The 21,675-nt window shown below is 33.8% G+C and overlaps 1 protein-coding gene across 1 annotated transcript in view; it reads right to left on the bottom strand.

Annotated features, from left to right (window-relative positions):
• LOC101895809 (potassium channel subfamily T member 2) overlaps nt 1-21,675 on the bottom strand; it is a 241,293-nt gene that overhangs the window by 17,819 nt on the left and 201,799 nt on the right. Inside the window, exons 18-23 of the mRNA XM_059131141.1 lie at nt 19,589-19,694; nt 19,182-19,397; nt 18,887-19,050; nt 14,765-14,876; nt 14,487-14,672; nt 14,246-14,377 (exon numbers count right to left, since the gene is read on the bottom strand). Coding sequence (XP_058987124.1) covers nt 14,246-14,377; nt 14,487-14,672; nt 14,765-14,876; nt 18,887-19,050; nt 19,182-19,397; nt 19,589-19,694 — 916 coding nt within the window. The remainder of the gene's footprint in view (nt 1-14,245; nt 14,378-14,486; nt 14,673-14,764; nt 14,877-18,886; nt 19,051-19,181; nt 19,398-19,588; nt 19,695-21,675) is intronic.

Below are 21,675 nucleotides of genomic sequence, written 5' to 3'. Positions count from 1 at the left end.
CAAATAAAAATCGATGACGTATTTAAAACGAAATTAATTAAAAATTATGTAAATTGCCTGAAACCACAATCAAGGTTGGAGTATGTCATTGGTGGTTCCGGTTAAAACCTCCATCCTTACTAAAGTTACGTTTCAATTGAATCAATTTATATTAAAAAAAGTATATTTTATTTTTGCGTGGGTTTTTACTCATTTTACAATAAATTAATCATGATTGAACACATGATGGAGGACGTAAAGCCAAGGGTGACAGAAGAATAGAATAAAAAGTTCTTGAAATTTTATTTTATTAACTAATGTCAAGACCTATGATTATCTGAAATACCCTCTTAGTATGTATGAAATAAATGTTAAGTGAAAAAATCTTTGTAATTCTATAACATGTCTACTTATATAAAAAAAATTTAAAAAATAATAGTCGGTTTTGCCGGCAGATGTATAATCTCATCCAGTGCTCGTTTATTTAAATATATTTTGACTTCTGTTATTATTATTCAATTTGTTGACCCTCTATGGAGTAGGTTCCGAAGGATTAAATATGATATAAATATTGCTACGAGCCAGGTTTGGACTATATCGACTACACCCTTCACTTTATCTGAGATACGTGATAATTTTTAGAATATATTAAAATGTGCGTGAGGTACCAGATATTGTACACCAAAATATTCCATTTCTAAAATTCATTTAATACAGATAAAAATATTGGTATGGACAAAACTACAAGCAGATCGAACATTTATATCCAATTTTATGGGAAATCATAAATCTTGTATTCATCTCAGGTTTCTGGCTGAGAGAAATATTTGGATATGTCAATGCATGTAATGAATCGCTGACATGTTTCGCAAATTCTGACAGATAAAATTATTAAAAATTGTGACCCTTTGTGGGTGATAGATATTATCTTCACAACAGATCTTGCGTTAGCATAAATGTTTGTTTGTGTGACATTTGAAAAGAGTTGGATGCTTATTTTGATTTCTTTGAGCGTTTTGTTTTTTTTAAATCTTGAACCCTTTTTGGGGGAGGTACCAGAAGAAATGGTCTGATCGCTACCATCTTTAAAACAGATCTTGTGTTGATGGCAATATTGAGATGTGCCGAGTTGAACCCTTCTAAATCTTGAACCCTTCGTGGGGGAGGTACCAGAAGGAATGGTCCGATCTGTACCATATTTAAAAAATATTTTGTGTTGAATGAAATATTGAGATGTACCAAGTCTGAATGGTATCGGATGTTAATTTCGCGTTTTATGAGCTTCATGGATATTCTAAATTTGGACCCTTTGTGGGGAGGTACCAAAAGAAATGGTCCGATCCCTAACATCTTTATAGCAGATTTTTTCTTAATGGAGATATTGATATGTGCCAAGTCTGAATGGAATCAGATGTTAGTTTCGAGTGTTAACTGCTTCCTGGGTATTCAAAAATTCGACCCTTTATGGGGGAGGTACCAAAAGGAGTGGACCAATATACCCCATCTTCACACCAGATGTTTGGTTTGTAAAAATATTGTGATGTGTGAAATATGAAGAGAACCGGATGCTTATTTTGGATTTTATAATCGTTTTGGTTATTCCAAAACATTGACCCTTTGTGGGGTAGGTATCCCAAGGAAAGGTCCGATCTCTTCTATCTTTATAACATATCGCGTGTTAATGGAAATATAGAGATGTACCAAGTCTGAATGCAACCAGATGTTAATTTCGCGCTTTATGAACTTAATGGATATTTACAATTTTGACCCTTAGTGGTGGAGGTACCAGAAGGAGTGAACCGAAACATCATATCTTTACAGCAGATTTTGTGTTAATAGAAATAATGGGATGTGAGAAATATGATTATTCAAAATATGACCCTCTGTGGGGGAAGTACCAGAAGGAATTATCCGATCTCTATGCGCTTCATTGATATTGAAAATTTTGATCAGAAGGGGTGGATCGATACTGTCCATTTTCGCAATTCCATTTTCGGATTTGCAAAGTTGGAGCAAAATCAGATTATCCTTTCTCTTTCTGCAGTAAAATATTTTTTTCAAATATTTATTTCGACCTTTTGTGGGGGAGGTGCTAGAGGGAATGGACCGATATTGCTCATCTCCGAACTCGATCTATGTTTGACAATAATATTACGATGTACTAAGTTTGGATCCAATCGTTATCGTGCACACCAGACAGACACACGGACTAGATCGACTCCAAATGTCCTGAAACGGATTTGGTCCAAAAAGACTCAGGGTGTAAAATTTTATTTCGATGAGGCAACTTTGGCCTTATCAAATGATATATATCCTCTGTAGCCATATGGCTGAGGGTATAAATAGTGTTCAGAAATCAGAAAAATCGGGTAGGATTTTGTAATATTTATAAATCAAGGAATTTCACTGTGGCATATAAAATATATATATATATTTTGTCCTAACCTATTAATAAACTAATGTTGACATCTGAGAATACAATCCTCACTCAAATGCCTGCCAATATTTATGTTCATCATATCCATTTTGGAAGCCCCACCCCAAAACAAACTTTTATTTTTTGCCAATTTAACCAACTACTGGCACACAAAACAATATTGTTCTCGATGTTGTTGTTGCTACTCTTCTTTGTTATTGTACTTCTTGCATTTTTGATAATTTGATTCATGAATATACATAACTTCGAGTCCATTCGAAATTAAGATGACTAAGAGAACGAACGAACAAACGATAAAGCGAAATAGAGAAAATAAATGAACAAAATTAATATTTGCGAATAAAAATTAATTAAGAGAGACAGTAGAGTTGATAGGAATTATTGACTATGTAGTAGGTCGTTATGTATTTATGTACAGAAAAGTGGCAAAAATAGTAGGAGGAAAGAAAAAAAATTGATAAAAAAGTAGGTAGGAGGCAATCGGAATAGTTTTATAAGTGAATTTATAATTTCAAAAAGAGAGAGAGTAAAAAGGGAGTAGGTAATAAAAGAGAGTATTAAAAATATAGATTTAAAAAGATACAAAAAGTGGGTACAAATATACATAGCCAAAAGTTATTGAAGGCTCAGAAGGTAAAAATGTGTCCATGAGTAGTCTAGGAAAGTCCTATTCCAAAAGAGAACTTTGGAATAGAAGAGTTTTTGGGTCTGATTGAGATAACAACTATTTTAATAAAAAAAAAAAATGTTTCCTTATACCAAACCATTGAAATGTGATAACTTCCTATATCTATGTGTCAACGTTCTGGTATGAGAGTACTATAAAGTCCAAAAGAGACAATCGAAATATTGTAAATAGAAACGCAACTAGCTTTCATTGAAAACCAATTAACAATTTTCCAAATATTCCTTTTTAGTTTGTTATGAAATTGAATCCAAGATTTCTTCGCACATCAAGTCTTCCTATGTACCCAGAGTGGGATATAACCAGTTTCAATTTTTAACCTACATCCCCTTATCTAGAACCACATCCACAGTGACCCTCATACCAACATTCATAACTGCAGTTATGTAATTCAATTTAATACTTTTTGTAAAGTATGGCTTAACTCTAGTTTAATAAAAACACTTAATTTTTTTTGAAATTTTTTCAAGTGGTAGGATTTTTTACCCTGATTCCGGAAAACTATTTTTTTCCTGGGGGACGGAATTCTAGCTCATTGTCCAATACAAAGTATTCAATTTTTAGTACATTTCGTACCCTTTTAGTACAAATTTCCAAAAATCCAGTGGTCCTAATAATCTACAATAAATCTAACTGCGTTCCTACAGTATACAGGGTGAGATAGAAAAAACTCCAAAGAGGCAAACGCCCTTATTTTTATATTTTTTTAATTTTATTGAATGAAAGCAACAACCGTCGGAAATAGCATCAAATTTTTTTCGAGTTGGTCACAAATTGTCAATACGCCAATGAAACCGTCACACGCTGCCCGAATGGTGCTCTGCGGTATTTTGGCCCTTTCTCGGCGAAGCGCTTGCTGGAGGTGATCGACACTTTGGTATTTTTTAGTGCCAACTTTGCTCTCTAAAATACTCCAGACACAATAGTCCAACGGATTGGTATCCGGAGATTTTGGTGGCCATTGTGCCCTGGAAATCAAGGGAGGAACCTCATTTTGTAACCATTCTTGGGTGGGGCGTGCTGAGTGCGATCGTGCTGAGTTCTGTTGGAATGTCCAAGGTCTGCGGCCAAAATGTTTGAGTGCCCAACGCTTTAACACACCCTCCAGAATATTTTAGCGATAATATTCGGCATTTATTCTGATACCATGGTCGATTAATACGAGCGGAGAGCGACCATCGGCTGTTATGGCAGCCCATACCATCACCATGGGTGGCGCTTGAGTTCTGGTGTCCAACCGAAGGTGCACATTTTCAGCTGATCTCTTTGGCAATTAAACACAATCATTTTGTTTATTTACAAACTGCTGGCCAACAAATGTTTTTCTCATCGGAGAAAACCAAATTCGGCAGCTCACCACTTTTGGCCAAGCGATGCAACTCTTTAGCTCTTTTGAGTCTATTTTCTTTCTGTTGCGCTGTAAGTTCTTGCACTTTTTGGAATTTCAATGGCTTTACCCCGAGTTCATTTTCAATTTTTTTGTTGAATGGAATGTTGCGATATGTTCAGCTCCGGAGCCAATTTTCAGCCACTGCGAAGCGGGTTTCGATCAAGTCGCTTCTTTACTTTTCGAACCATTTCTGTTGATGTTGCTGTTTTCTCCCGTCCACTTCCTTGACATCGGGCTACGCTACCAGTATCACGGTAACGATCGATGATACGAGACAGAAAATATTTATTCACATTTAAATGCTGGAGTGCTCTAACGATAGCCACTTGTGGTTTTCCAGGGAAATATAAATAAACCACACAATCACGCTTGAATTCTGGTGGCCACCACGAATAAGTTTTTTCTCCAAAATGCTTTTGTACGATTGTAAACAATATAATGAGCTATCACTGGAGTAATTTTAACAGCAGTCGGACGAGTGGTTTAGATATGACAGCAGTCTGAAGTTGGTTGCAGTTTTTTCATCTCACCCTGTAAATTTTTCGAGGGAGACAGACCCGGGAAACCGTATTTCTTGACCGGAAAGTGGTATCGTTGGAAAACTTAAAAAACAATTGGGGTATATTGAAGCGGTTCGGAAGTTAAAGTTAAATTTTTCTGGGTTCAGAGATGTGGATCTTTCCACCCGCATAACCCAATTCTAACCAGTTCAGTAAAATTTTGCTCCTATAAATCTTCCCATTCTAGACACCAACGGTGATAAATGTTACTATATTTGGTATAACTTGGTGCTTCCAAGTGCAGGCTTGACACATGGAGCTGGTTTCGGAAATGTGTACTGTAATTGTAAGAAAGGTACTAAGTTATTCAATTTGATGTTGGTGTCATTGGTCATTTCCAAACCCACCTCCAAATCTCAACCCCAAATATCTAAATGTCAAATTTCAGGATTAAATCTCTATATCTCAACCAGTACGCATTTTCACAACTAGCCCTTTATACCAATCATGCTTCACAATTCTGATACCCATATAAAATCTCAAGATTACAGCTCTAGCCCTAAACAAGTAATAAAGCAGTAATTTCGGTAGGGCCACCATTTGGAACAAATTTGGAAATTTTCAAAAAAAAAAAAAATAAATAAATAAATAAAATAAAATAAAATTCGTTAAGAAATCTGTAAAAATCCTAAAAATACTGAATATACCTATTATATTGGGGTCTTTAGGAAGACGTGGACTTGCTTAGGCGACTTTTGTCATAAGCCCTTACAATATTCAAATGCGGAACTTAAAAAAACGGTGAATAATGTAGCTAAAATCATCAAAATACTGAATATCGGGAGGTTCCATTGTATGGGGGCTATACTAAAATGTGGATATGCACAGACAATTTTCTGTCATAGGCTGTAGTATCCATTACGAACTTTAAATACCAAATTTGAAACGAGTCCGGTGAATAATGTCGCTAAAATCGTCAAAATTCGGAATACTGATTTATGGGGCCTATAAATCATAAAAATATCGAATATTGGGAGGCACCGTTACATGGAGGCTATACTAAGACGTGAGCCGGCATACGCGATTTTTTGTCATAGACTGTAGTACCCATTACGAATTCTATATGGGAGCTATACGATATCGATAAATCCCATCTTCGAATTTGACCTGACTGCAGACAAAATATTGATCTGTCCAAAATTTTAGCTTCCTTTCTTCATAAGTTTTGACTCTAGAGTGATTACAACAGACGAACAAACGGACGTACGGACAGGGATATATCGTCTTAGATTTTACGCTGATCAAGAATATGTATACTTTGTAGGGTCTAAAATTATTATTTCGATGAGTTACATACGGAATGGCGAACTTAATATATCCTCCATACTATGTATGTTGGAGGGTATAAAAACATAATGATACAAAATGGGTAGATTTTAAAACTTTTCGTACACTTAAAGTTTAAACATCCTAAACAACTTTTAATAAATATATGCTACGTCCCCCAGGAACCTCTCTCTAAGCTTCGGATTTCTAGCTCTATTTGTTCGCCCAATACAAATGATAAATTAATAGATTGTATCCTTCTATTACGAATATCCTAAACTCCAATTTAATTTCACACCATCAGCCCTAGGTTGACCCTAGCGCAAGATTCAAGATTCTAGCTTCAACCTCGTCGATTGGGCATTGATTATTCAGTTATTCATTTCATCAGCCACACTGGCTGGCTCAGCCATCATATTATTTTATTAATATTTTTGAAACCATTAAAAATTTTCTAAACTTCGGTTAGTTTTGATGTTAAGGAGAATATAGAGTTTTAAAGACTCCTCTGGACACATTTATTTCTTTTTGTTATTCAAAATTTATCATTCCTTTTTACAAATATATATTTTGTTCATTAAAGCCAAGTTATTTTATGTATATTGTTTATTGTATTAAAAAAAAGAAGAAAATAATCAAGTAGAAAAAGAGATGCAAAACATTTCATAAGCTATGTGAATGTACATTTTCTCTGTTGTTTCTGTTTTTAGTTGAATTAGAAGAAAAAACTTTTTTCCAGTTTGTGTTTACATTTAAAATTAAATTGAATATTTTTCAAACTCGAATTGCAATGAATAGCTTAATTTTTCAAAAGAGCCAATACAAGTAACTACTCAAAGGGTTTATGAAGTTGGTGAAGAAAAGAGCGAAAGAGATAGAAAAACTATGCTATTGTCTTGTTTCCAGATTATATAAGAAGTTTAAAAAAGAGAGATTAAATTGTTTTAAAAATCAAATCATCATTCAATAACCTAAGTTATCTAAAGGGATAATCAATTATTCAACTCTAGTCTCGGTAGTCTTTTGAATTGCATTAAAAAAGTTTTTTGTTCTTTTTATTTGCTTTTTTTTTCGAAGAAGAAGAAAAAGAGTAGAAAATAAGGGGGAGAAAAAACAAACACTGAGCAATTGTCTGTTCTAATTGTTTTGTTGCTCCGAACTAACTACATTGTAACGTTGGATCAATTAAATTCTATTTATTTTCTGTGTGTCGTGATGTTCCTGTTTCCTAGAACTTGGATAGATGTATGCAGGTAACTAGGAACGCATAAAATGCAAGGACATGGTAGAATTCTGTTTTTATTGAAATAAAAATTGAGGAAAAAAAGAAGGAAATAAGTTGAACTGGAAAAAAGGGCAACAGTGTAGTACAAATAATAATAAGTTTAAAGTGAAAAAAATTTAAGGGGAGAAAAAATAGTTTAAAGTTAAAAAATATTAAAAAAATAATAAAAATATGAAATATATTAAAATGTCATTTATTAAGGTTTTCTAAAAAATTATCGGATATTAGTCCTACAAAAGATATTCAAATTTGAGAGTGACTCAAATATATCAAACAGTGTCTAATATTTTCCAATCCTCAAAAAGTCACAAATGTATAAATCTATATATATAAAAGGAAGTTGTGTTAGTTACTACGCTTATAACTTAAGAACCGCTGGACAGATTTTAACGATTCAAACAAATTCGGAATTGTCTCTTTTCCGAAAAGGATAATATCCAAAAAAATCGCGTAAAAATGTGATATATTAACATTTTCATTTTGACTTTTGAATTGTACAATAGTAATGTTTTATTTTGCATGATTTTTTTCCATTTTGACTTACTTTTTTCTAATGTACATTTGTAGTGTTTTTTATATTTTATTTTTGAATTCGAATATTAATACCAATTTATTTAATTGACTTGATTTCTTGAGAACTGTAATTGATGGCGGGTTACATGGAAGTGTAGTACCGAATTATGCGGTGGCGAAATGGAATAGAGGATATCGAAATAATTAAACGCGGTCACACCAAAGTTAAAAGATAATTACTTTTTCAAAATCGCCAAAAACTCACGAAAAAGAGATCTCATTGCACAAATTCTGAAATCGGGAAAAAAACGAAAAAAAATTTTTTTTTCAATGGAATCGATTTTTAAAATAATAGTACATTCTATTGACAAACTTTGTAAGGACCTTTAAACATTTGCTGTAAAAAATCGGCTAACAAGTTGAATATTTTAACAATTTGTTATTCTTTTTCTGTCAATTTGTTTTTCAATTTGCATTATCATATTGAATTCAATTGATTTTTTGTGAACAAAATGAAGAATAATTTTTCACTATACAATTTTTCACCAAAATAAGTGCGAAATAGAATGTAAACTGACATCTACCTTTCAACTCCAGGGCCTATATCGTGGTTCAGCTGGAAGATGCGAACACATTTAAATTATCAAAAATGACCGAAAAAGCCTAATGGGCCTCATCTCAAAGCGTGAACATGCCTTTTTTATGTGACAATAATCCGTCCAATGAGAGCTCAAAATGCAAAATTCTTTGGGAGTACAATCAGGAAAATACCAAATATAAAAGGTGCAAAATAGTAGAGCGAATGGGACTTTTATTAAGAAAAGGATTTCTATCCTCCCAGAAATTCTTCCCAAACATTCAAGATACCTTAAATCGCTTTTGCAGGTCATGATATAGATCATAACTCACGGATAAGGGTACAACCCGATTTTATATTTATATAACCATCGTATGATTCAAGCTATTTTTGGGGTCTTAGTCCCTTTTTATTTTTTGGCCCTTATTAGGCATCTTTGTGTCTAAGGGGGTACAGAACCTCTTCGCATAAAATTTGAAATTTTCAGAGTAGGGCCCATATTGGTCTTGAACACATTCATCAATTGATTTGGCTAAAAAATTTTGTTATGCTACCCTGGGGAAGGGAACCATCATACAGATAATTGCCACATAGGAATTATTTAAGTAAAGTCTCCACATTGGAGTATCCCCAAGTCCACTTTCACACCTAATGTGTGGTCAGAAAGGAAAATTTTGTATTCTATTGAATTTGTAACTCCCAAGAGAATATTGGTTGGGAACGTAGATTTGGAATGTACATCTATATGAAATAAATTGTGGGAACATGAACAAATTACAAATATAAGAAAGTAGTACGGGACCGAATATTTGTTGAATCGACATTGAATTATACTATGATGAAAAATATGGACTTTATGGGGTCTCCAATTTACAATTTAAATGGAAAATAAAAAAATTCCCATCTTACGGTAATGGGTGTGAAATACCTATAATTTTGAGTTGGCCTCTATTTGCCATATTGGATTATAAGGGGTAGAAGAAAGTTTTCAAAGTAGGTCGATGTTTCGGAGTAGTGCCCATATAAAGGTACCTCCTGATTTTACCATATTTCAAAGGATTTGGCTAAAAATGTGTATTCGGGGGGTGAAAATCTTACACAAAAATGTCAACATATTCACAAATTTTAGAATTTTCTCCATGCAATAGTATACCCTCAAGTCCACCTTTTGGCGGACAAACAGACCGACATGGTTAGGGGGACTTATGAGGACTCTAATGCACAATCTAAGGTGCTAATGGGTTTAAAAAAGTAATTAACTTTGCCTATTCTTAAATCATTCAGCCCTCAATTATGAGGTGTACAAAATACAGTAAATTCCAAATTGCTTCTCATTTGACTGTAAAATTTTGCTACGATTTTTACCATACTAAAAATTAATTTGATCCCTTACATGGGGATAAGATTCATATATACTTTTTAATAGATTTGTATAGCACATCCACACATTTGAAGCACACGGTTTAAATATTGAAGTCCACGGCTTATAAATGGGTACAGATATTTTAAAACACTTTTAATCGACCAGTACGCAAACACTTACATCAGTCATATCTGTGAATAATTATGCTTTTAAAAATATGCATAATAAACAAAAACTACGGGCCGGCAACGCGGACCGGGCCAGCTAGTATAAATTATAAAAATAACAAGTTACCAAGTAAAAAGGCAGTAAGTTCAGCCGGGCCGAACTATAAATACCCCCCCACCCATTTGGAAAGAATTAGGAAATTTTCAAAAAAAAAAAAAATAATAATAATAAATAAATAAAATCCAATAAAAACTCTGTTAAAATCTTAAAAATTCCGAATATCGGAAGGTGCCGATATATGGGAGATATACGATATTGTGGACCTATATAGACATTTCTATTTCAGACACTTCCATTGGAAAATGTGGCTAAAATCGTCAAAATACCGAATATCGGGGGGTACCGTTATATGGGGACTGTATGATATCGTAGACCGATATAGCCCATCTTCGAACTTGACCTGCCTGCAGACGAAAGACAGATCTGTGCAAAATTGTAGCTTCCTATCTTAATTCGTTTTGATTTTTGATTGCAGCAGACGGACAGATGGACGGACGGACAGTGCTAAATCGTCTTAGAGTTTTACGCTAAGATAATCGGACTCTTAAATCACATTTTATAAGAGTTGTAGTTATTCAAAATGTTGACCCTTTGTGGGGGAGGAACTTGATGGAGTGGACCAATATTGTCCATTTTCACACCCGACCTAGCACTGACGCAAATAATAGGATTTGCAAAGTTGGAGCAAAATCGGATTATCGTTTCTCTTTCTGTGCAGAAAATATATTTATTGTAAATGTCGACCTTTTGTGGGGGAGGTACCAGAAGGAGTGGACGGATATCTCCGAACTCGATGTAAGTTTGACGTTAACATTACGATGTACCAAGTTTGGATCAAATCTGATACTTCCTTTGAGAGTAATTATGCGCAGCAAATCGACTCCAAATGTTCTTAAACGGATTTGGTCGAAAGATACATAGGGTCCCAAACCGTGTTTTCAAAGAGGCACGTTTTGACCATATCCAATGATATATACCCTCTCTAGCCATATGGCTGATTGTGTAATTACCATCTATAGGTCTGCAAATTTTCCTGAAGCCTGAAGCTTTAAAGAAGGTCCTCAAAAACTTACGTTTGGAGGTCTAAATATTATCTCAAAGGGACATTTTTGGAAGTTCACTGATCTTTAAAAAGTAGAAGTCTTAAATGCCCTTTAAATTCAAGTACTTATAAATGTCCCACAATGTCCTTAAAGACTTGACGTTTGCAGGTCTGAAAAATTCAGTAAAAACTCCAAAGGTCCGAAACATGTCCTTAAACAATCCACATTAGGAAGTGTGAACATTTCCTTAAAAAATCTAAGCTTGCAGGTCAGAAAAGTATGCACGTTTGATGATCAAGAAATGTTAAATGGACCTTTCTACGGGGGCTATACGAAGACGTGAACCTGCATGAGTAATCTTTTGCCATAGGCTGTAGTACCCATTAAGATTTTCAAATGCGAAATTTGAAACAAATCCGCCGAATAATGTAGCTAAAATCATCAAAATACAGAATATCTGGAGGTACCGTTATATGGGTTCTATATAGGGGTGCTATATAGCCTACAGGTAAATACATATGTGTGCAAAATTTACAACTGACAGACTTCGCTAAATCATCTTAGAATTTTAAGCTGATCCAGAATATATGCACTTCGTAGTGTCTATCATGAATATTTCGAGGAGTTACAAACGGAATGACAATGGCTTTAAATACTGAAATTAAAAAAGAGGCAAACAAAAAACAATCCACAAACAATGGTTACTTTTTGGAGGCCTCAAAATATCCTTAAAAATCCACATTTGAAGTTCTGAAAATTTCCTTATGAACTCCACGTTTGAAGGCTTTAAAAATGCCCTTGAAATGTCTGGAAAAATTACGTTTAGCTAACGTTTTGATGTCTGAAAAATGTCCTTAAATATAAGGTCTGCAATAAGTCCTTAAAATTTACTTTTGAAGATCTAAAAAAATGTCCTCAAAATTTGAAATATTAAAGTTTGAAGCTCTGAAATAGTCTTAAAAAATCTATGTTTAAAATTCTCGGAGGTCTAAATATTTGTATAAAACCTCCAGTTTTAAGTGTCTTAAATATCCTTTAACAATCCACTTTCGAGGTCTGAAAATATTTTCCTAACATATCCCTTACAAAAAATTTTTAAAAGTTCGACTTTGTAGGTCTCAAAACTTTCTAAAAAGCTCCTGGTTTGAAGATCAGCGAAATGCGCCTAACACCAGTCTTTAATGGTCTCAAAATGTCATTAAAATCTTATATTTATTTTACGAAAAATATAATCAAAAATTCCTATTTGAAGGACTCCAAATGTCCTTAGAAATCCACGTTTGTATGTTTGAAGAAATGCCATTAAAATCCCGTGATTTATCAAAAGTCTACTTTTAAATTAAAAAAAAAAAACTTAAAATCCAATTTCGACGCTCCAGAAAATATTATTTTAAGGGCATAATGTTTTTGAAAAATTTATATTTTTAAGTCCATGCTTAAAGGTCTCATAGTCTTTGAAAATTATTCCTTAAAAATCCATTTCGTATTAATTTTTAAAATTAAAATCTATGTTTAAAGGATATAATAGTGCTTGAGAATGTTTTCTAAATTGTGTTTGAAGGTCTGAGAGTCCTTCAATCATTATACTTAAAGAATCCACTTATGATGGTCGGGCAGTCCTTGAAAAAAATATTACGAAAGCGTGTTTAAAGGATCCTGAAGGTTTGTTAGTCCTTAAATAAATATTCTTTAACATTTTCAGAACAAAAATCAGAAAGTCCTAAAATATTTCAAATATTTCATAGTCCTACAAAACAAAGACTATTTAAAACTCACGTTTGATAGTCCTTGAGTTTTTTTCAAAGCCATTTGATTATCCTTCATAAATCTACGATATCATATAGTTGTAAAAATATTTTTTAAACATTAATATTCAAGGAGCTAATAGTCCATGAAAACATTTAAAAAAAATCCAGAAATACTATTTTAGGCCTTGAAAAGTATCCTTTGAGGATCAATGTTTGATAGTCCGATAGCCCCAGAAAAAAATGTTTTTAAAAATCTAAATTTGAAGGGGTAGTAACCTTTGAAGAAATGTTTTTAGAAATATTAAATCTAAAATTTTCTTAAAAATCCACATTTTAAGCTCTAATTGTTCTGCTCGTCCTAAAAAAATATTTCCTTAAAATTTCTGGAAAATATCAACAATTAAAGTTCTAAGAATTCATTAATAAAATTAAATTGTTAAAAAATAGAGTTAATAAAAATCATGCAAACAAATTTAGGTTAATATGAAAAAAAAAAAACAAAAATAAAATAAACTTAAAAAAATGAAAAAAAAACTGATTAAAATGAATGAGTCTTCTAAAATGTCCTTACATTTTACTTGCAGGGCATTACTGAAGGACTAAAGTTATTAGAAGAATGATTAAACCCTAAAGGAAATATTTGAAGATTTTTTTGTCATTAACTAAACCTAGGTAATTAATTTACAAAATTTTACTATACACTAGTGTAAAGTCCTATTTGAAGTGGCTATGCGAATGTGTTAATGCATATAGAAGTGAGCAAGAAAGATAGAGAGAGATAGGAGCAAGAGAGAAAAAAATAAAAGACTAATAACAAAGTAGGTGTATAGAGAAAGAGTAGGAAAAAACGAGTCGTATTATGTAGAGTGTCTATGTGTGTGTGTGTTTGATAAAAAAGTTACAGGATATGGTATTTCAGTGACTAATTGGCTAGTAGTAGTTCTAGTAGTGATGGTAGTACATGTTACGTATTAGTACGTTTTTTAGTGTATATGCATGTATGTGTTTGTGTGAGTGTGAATGTGTGTAGGTGTATGTGATTTGAAGAGACACAGTAGAATAGTGGCTCACATAACATCTTATAACTTGGACTCACCGATGGCCGCAAGCGCACACAGTGCTTTCCGAAAGCTGAAAATGGTCCCCATTTGTCTACAGGTGAATTACTCACATGTGTTGCTTCCGTATTGGAAGTGTCCTGAGTACGATAGATGCCAATGGGAATTTCACATGTTGTCGAACAGAGTTTCTGATACAGACGGCCATAGGTGCGTATCCACATGTCCTCTTTGGTAATGCGCATCTGGAAAGAGTAAGAGAGAGAGAGAGAGAGAGAGAGAGAGAGAGAGTGAGACTCGCATATCATATTGCTCATTGTAAACATTTAAATTTGAGAAAAGCCGCGAACTTACCGATGTCAAAAACCCACTGCCCGGTGCCTGATCAATGCCGAGCAGCAAACGCACAAAGGTAATAACATAATCCTTGACAAAGGCCTGATAGAGCAGGGTATCCAACATGGAGGCACTGAAAACGGCACCAGCCGCAAATGGCAAACGAAACATGTACGATATGTGGGAGCCGCGTTCCTTTTCACGCTGCAGAGAATGGAGTGTGAGAATGGAGGGAGTGAATTGTAGAGGGAGTATGTAAGTCTTTGTGCTAAGAGAGAATTTATTCGCGTTTTTACCTTTTCCATTTTGCTCAAATGTAAAGCATATTTGTCGTGAGCCCGAAACTGCATGAAACGCATGTTGGAACTTTGCGACAGCTCTGTAATGCTTTTGATGCTGGGAAAGAATCTGTAAAGAAATATTTGAGGGAATATTAGAAAAGGTCATTTTTAGATTGAGTATGATAAAACAGGATAGATGTGAAGATTTTATAACAAAAGTTTGAAAAGACTTTTTTCAAAATTTTGCTCGATTTAAAGAATTCCCTATGGGGAGCTAGATAAATTTTGTCTTTAAATAACATAATTTTATTAGAATCCGTGTAAAAATTTAAAGAAGAGTGGACTGGAATATAGCGGTGAGCAATTTCAAAAACTTCCACATTAGGCGATTTCTAAATAGGTAAATCTTACGAAAGCCACGTTTAAGCCTGACAAATATCCTTAACAAATTTAAGGTGTGGAACCTGACAATACCCTTAAAAGCTGTACAATTGGAACATAACCAATGTCCATAAAAACTCCTGATTAATGGTCTAATAGTCTTTGAAAACTGTAATTTCTGGGGACCCGATAATCCTTGCAAAGTTGTCTGCGGAAAACGACATTTGAAGGTCCGGTCGTTCGGCTGGATATCCTTCACCATATGGAATGAATTTGGAAATTTTCAAAAAAATAAAATCCGTTAAAAATTCTGTTAAAATCTTAAAAATACCGAATATAGTCGTTATAATGGGGTCTATACTAAGACGTGGATCTGCATAGGCACCTTCGCCATAATACGAAACTTGAATAAAAATCCGGTGAATAATGTAGTTAAAATCATCAAAATTTCGAATATTTGGAGGTACCGTTATATGGGGCCAATACGAAGGCCTGGACCTGCATAGACAATTTTCTGGCATAGAATGTAGTTCCCATTACGAACTCTAAATATGAAATTTGAAACAACTACGGTGAATAATGTCCCTAAAATCGTCAAAATATCAAATATAGGAGGGTACGTTGTATGTGGGCTATACGATATCGTGGACCTATCTAGTTTTGACTCTAGCGTGATCACAACAGTCGGACGGATAGACAGGGCTAAATCGTCTTAAATATTACTCTGATTAAGAATATATGTTCTTTGTTATGTCTAACATTATTATTTCGATAAGATACAAACGGAATGGCGAACTTAATGTATGGAGGGTACTAGAGATAGTAGTAGATTGCCATTTTACGTAGTTCGCGTATTAAGTACAGAAATGTTCTTAAAACCTCCACATTACAAGGTCTCAAAATATCCTTTAAAATTTTACGTTTGAAACGAGAGAAATGTCCTCAACACCTTCTCGCTTGTAATCCTATACAGGGTTGCCCATATTCGACGGACCTTTGGGCCCTTTGGGCCCATTCTAATCGACGAGGCTTGTCCGCAGGCAACATTCTTTGCGTCAGTTGAATTTTGTACGGGAACAAATGCGAATCAATGCGAATAATCCATTGTAAAGTGGACGGAGCCATGCCCAACTGCTGAGAACGGCGTTTTTGGGATGTTCTTGGGGACCTCTCAACACGGGCTCGTACGGCAGCGATATTCTCGGCCGATCGCCTTGGTCGACTTTTATAAGGCCTCTTCGGATAAGAAAGAGCCTTACCAGTCGAAAAATTTTCGTATAAACGCTTAATGGTGTTCTTAGAAGGCACACTTCTCACATTTTTTAATGTTTTAAAAGCACGTTGAGTTTTCACAATTGACTTCTTCTGTTGAATGTAAATTTCAGAGCGCTTGCGTGGCGTGTATTGGTTCATGGTAAAAATCTGCTTGGACTGACGCTTCAAACGCGGTATGTCACTAAGCGATGTGACATCTCTGTCAAAAGTTATGGCGTTGCCAGATGGGTCCGTCGAATATGGACAACCCTGTACATGTCCTTACAAGCTCCATGTTTGTAAGCCTGAAACATTCCCTTAATAAGTCCACGTTTGAGGGTCGGAAACTAGTTTATTAAATCCGATTTTGAGGTTTTGGCAATGTCTTTTAAACTTTATGTGTTAAGGTCTAATTCATATTCCTAAAAGATCGGAAAATATACTTAAAATACGCTTTTAAATATCTGAAACGGTCCCCAAATAGCTCATGCTAAAAAATCTAAAAAATTTACTCAAAGTCAATCTTTGAGGGTCTAAATAATATTGTTTGAGGTTCTACAAAATGTCCTTAAAATCCCACTTCTGAAATTCTGAAAAGTGTTCTTAAAACTCCACCATTTTAAGTCAAAAAGTTTCCTTGGGAAATACACATTTTAAGGTCTGTGAAACATTTGAAGCTTAGAAATTATCCTTAAGTCCGATAATGAGATTTGAAAATGTCTTTAAACTACGTATGCGAAGGTATAAAAAATTATCCGGAAAGTCTCCGTAGAAGGTCTGAAAATATTGCTACAAATCCACGTTTGAAGATCTGAGAAGTTTAATCAAAAACTACACGTTTAAATATTTCCTTAAAAATTTCACTTTGAAGATACAAAAATAAGTCCTTAAATCACACGTTCTTAAAATTTTAACCCCAAAGTCCTTAAAACTTTAAAGGTCACAATCGGTTCTTGAGAAATCAAGAGTTTAAGGTATACAGTTCGAAGACCGGAATATGTCCTAAAAAACTCATGTTTAAAAACTTGTCAAAAAACTTACATTTCAATCTGGAAAAAAATACTTCTTTGGGGGTCTTAAAAGAGTACTAAAAATCTCTGATTAAAGGTCTGATTAAGGTTGTATAACATTATATAAGGAGGGCCAATAGTCCCTAAAAAATCATAGAAAAACCCCACATTGGGAGGGCTGATAATCCTTGAAAAATTGCTTTCACCAAAACTACGTTGAAAGGATTGAAAGTCCTTAAAATTTATTCCTAAGAAGCAGTGTTCGAAAGAAGAAGAAAATGCTTGAAAAACTCTCGACATTCTCAGATTGCCTTTAAAAGTTATTCTTAAAAATGTTGAAGATCTCTCCCTAAAACTGCAGCTTTGAATGTCTTAACGTTTTCATAAATAGTCAATGTTTGAGGTTCTAAAAATGAAACATTCACGATTGGAGCTAAAAAAAATCCTAAATGTCCACTTAGGAAGTCTTCTAAAAAAATACATGCTTAAAAGTCTCATAGTCCAAAAAAATTAAAAAAAAAACAGAAAATTCTAAAGCTCTGATTGTCCTAAAAAATCTTTAAGGAATTGTCATCTATAATTAAGTCACATGAACTGATCACGATACAGCCCACATTATTTGACGTAGAGCTTCAAAATTTCGGAGAATAAAATGTATTGTGTCTAGGATGGTTGGTATTGAAAATGAGATATATCGGTCCACGTTTTGGTAGAGTCGCCATATAAAGGTACTTCCCGATATTCGGTATTTTTATGATTTTCGCCGCATTTTTCTACGAATTTGTCTAAAAATTGGTATGAGTAGGTCATAATGGGTTCTAGTTCTGGTGGCGGAACATTGTATGTATAGGTCCATAATTTCGTATAGACCCCATATAAAGGTACCTCTCGATATTCGGTATTTTGATGATATTTTTCACATTATCCACAGATTCACCTAAAAATTGGTATTTGTGGTTCTTAATGGGGTTTCTTTCCAGTGGCAGAACTTTGAATATCTGAGTACATGTTTCCTATAGCGGCCATATAATGTTACCCACTGATCTTCGGTATTTTGATAATCCATATCACATTTACCCACGGAATTGTTTAAAATTTGGCATTTAAGACTTGCAATAGATAACAAGCATTGTAGTTTAAAGTGGAACACGGTTGAATTTTGATACTGCTATATAAAAATCTATTTTTTACCCAATGGTGGAGGGTATTACAAGTCAATGTTTTTCCTATTTTTTTGAGTTACCGACAAATATCGAAAAATTAAAAACACTGAATGAAAAAGTCTAAATTTAAGTTGGCATTACTGATGCTATCGGTAGGACTTGGCAACTACTTTATTTTGGTGGTCAACTCGCATTTTAATTTCAACGATTTTGGTCGACAACTCAAAAAATATGTTATTTTTTAATACAAAATAAATAAAATTTATAAAATTTGAAAAAGAGAATAAATAAAAAAAAAATATTTTTTTACGTATATTCCAAAATATTACTTGAACATAGTTTGAACGGCCACAATGGTATTACAATCCGACAGTGAGTCTTCTTCGGCTGAATTTGAGAGTTCCTTATTTACAACCACCACACTTTCGGCCAGTGTTATGCCAGCCCTCAGAAGGTCATCCAAGCAATCAATGGAGCCCAACATCCAATAGACCTTCAAAGAAAAGCAAATCCCCGCCGAAAAAAAGAAAACCATTAACAAAACAAACTGATTATGCTTTGACATTATCCCCATTTAAAAAGGATATAAAACAATTCGTGTTTGTTTTAAAAGCCATTACTTACCAAAGGAAAATATGATAAAGCATCCAAAAATGCCACATCCGGTCGTCGTTCCAACAACAAAATTATCGGATTCAGGGAGGTCTTTGAACGGAAGTGGGCTCGCAGTGGAATAATGAAATTGTAAATTCCATTTGAGGCATAATCGGCGGCCAAAATAATGGTCTTGTTTTGCCATTGATACTCCTTGGCATTGCGATAGCTACAATGTTCACAGACCTAAAGGGGGGAAGATGGTGGGGGGTAACAGGAAAATAACATGAAATCAATATTTTGCATAAATCAACGCATATTTATGACAAAAGATTCATCTTCTTCAGCTCTCTCCACAGTCTATTTTTATGCATAACTCTAAAAGGACCTTGAGCTGAAGGACACCACCACCATCAGCAGCCGTAAATCCAACTTACCTGCGCCAACTGCAAACAACACAACGGTTTCTTTTCCTTGAGCAAATAACAAAGCGTGGGACTCACACCAATAAACGGCGATACCGGCGGAAATCCTTTAACGATGCTATAAAAAGTAAACAGGAAATACACAAAAAAAGAGAGAGAGAGACGTACGTACGTATGTGTGTGAGTAAGTTTGATAGAGAAAATATACGTATGCATGATAAAACAAACAACAGAAGCTGTGTGTGTGTTTTCCATAATCATCAATGTCATAGAAGTATATTTTTTTGATTTGATTTTGCTTCTATTTTTTTCTGATAACAAAAACAGGAAACAGGAAAATATTTTAAAAAAATAAATAAATTGCAGAAAAACTTGGTAACATTTAAAAGGGCGGAAGTTCTAACAAAGGCCATTAATTTATTTTAAAATAACAATAACAATTTTATGAACAAACTACGAATTGCAAACAATAGTTTTAAATAACTTTCAATAAAATCTATATATATAAAAGGAAGTTGTGTTAGTTACTACGCTTATAACTTAAGAACCGCTGGACAGATTTTAACGATTCAAACAAATTCGGAATTGTCTCTTTTCCGAAAAGGATAATATCCAAAAAAATCGCGTAAAAATGTGATATATTAACATTTTCATTTTGACTTTTGAATTGTACAATAGTAATGTTTTATTTTGCATGATTTTTTTCCATTTTGACTTACTTTTTTCTAATGTACATTTGTAGTGTTTTTTATATTTTATTTTTGAATTCGAATATTAATACCAATTTATTTAATTGACTTGATTTCTTGAGAACTGTAATTGATGGCGGGTTACATGGAAGTGTAGTACCGAATTATGCGGTGGCGAAATGGAATAGAGGATATCGAAATAATTAAACGCGGTCACACCAAAGTTAAAAGATAATTACTTTTTCAAAATCGCCAAAAACTCACGAAAAAGAGATCTCATTGCACAAATTCTGAAATCGGGAAAAAAACGAAAAAAAATTTTTTTTTCAATGGAATCGATTTTTAAAATAATAGTACATTCTATTGACAAACTTTGTAAGGACCTTTAAACATTTGCTGTAAAAAATCGGCTAACAAGTTGAATATTTTAACAATTTGTTATTCTTTTTCTGTCAATTTGTTTTTCAATTTGCATTATCATATTGAATTCAATTGATTTTTTGTGAACAAAATGAAGAATAATTTTTCACTATACAATTTTTCACCAAAATAAGTGCGAAATAGAATGTAAACTGACATCTACCTTTCAACTCCAGGGCCTATATCGTGGTTCAGCTGGAAGATGCGAACACATTTAAATTATCAAAAATGACCGAAAAAGCCTAATGGGCCTCATCTCAAAGCGTGAACATGCCTTTTTTATGTGACAATAATCCGTCCAATGAGAGCTCAAAATGCAAAATTCTTTGGGAGTACAATCAGGAAAATACCAAATATAAAAGGTGCAAAATAGTAGAGCGAATGGGACTTTTATTAAGAAAAGGATTTCTATCCTCCCAGAAATTCTTCCCAAACATTCAAGATACCTTAAATCGCTTTTGCAGGTCATGATATAGATCATAACTCACGGATAAGGGTACAACCCGATTTTATATTTATATAACCATCGTATGATTCAAGCTATTTTTGGGGTCTTAGTCCCTTTTTATTTTTTGGCCCTTATTAGGCATCTTTGTGTCTAAGGGGGTACAGAACCTCTTCGCATAAAATTTGAAATTTTCAGAGTAGGGCCCATATTGGTCTTGAACACATTCATCAATTGATTTGGCTAAAAAATTTTGTTATGCTACCCTGGGGAAGGGAACCATCATACAGATAATTGCCACATAGGAATTATTTAAGTAAAGTCTCCACATTGGAGTATCCCCAAGTCCACTTTCACACCTAATGTGTGGTCAGAAAGGAAAATTTTGTATTCTATTGAATTTGTAACTCCCAAGAGAATATTGGTTGGGAACGTAGATTTGGAATGTACATCTATATGAAATAAATTGTGGGAACATGAACAAATTACAAATATAAGAAAGTAGTACGGGACCGAATATTTGTTGAATCGACATTGAATTATAC

The sequence above is a fragment of the Musca domestica genome, unplaced genomic scaffold (assembly GCF_030504385.1).
Source record: "Musca domestica strain aabys unplaced genomic scaffold, Musca_domestica.polishedcontigs.V.1.1 8, whole genome shotgun sequence".
In the NCBI taxonomy this organism is placed as follows: Eukaryota; Metazoa; Arthropoda; class Insecta; order Diptera; family Muscidae; genus Musca; species Musca domestica.
This window is presented reverse-complemented; position numbering and strand designations above follow the sequence as displayed.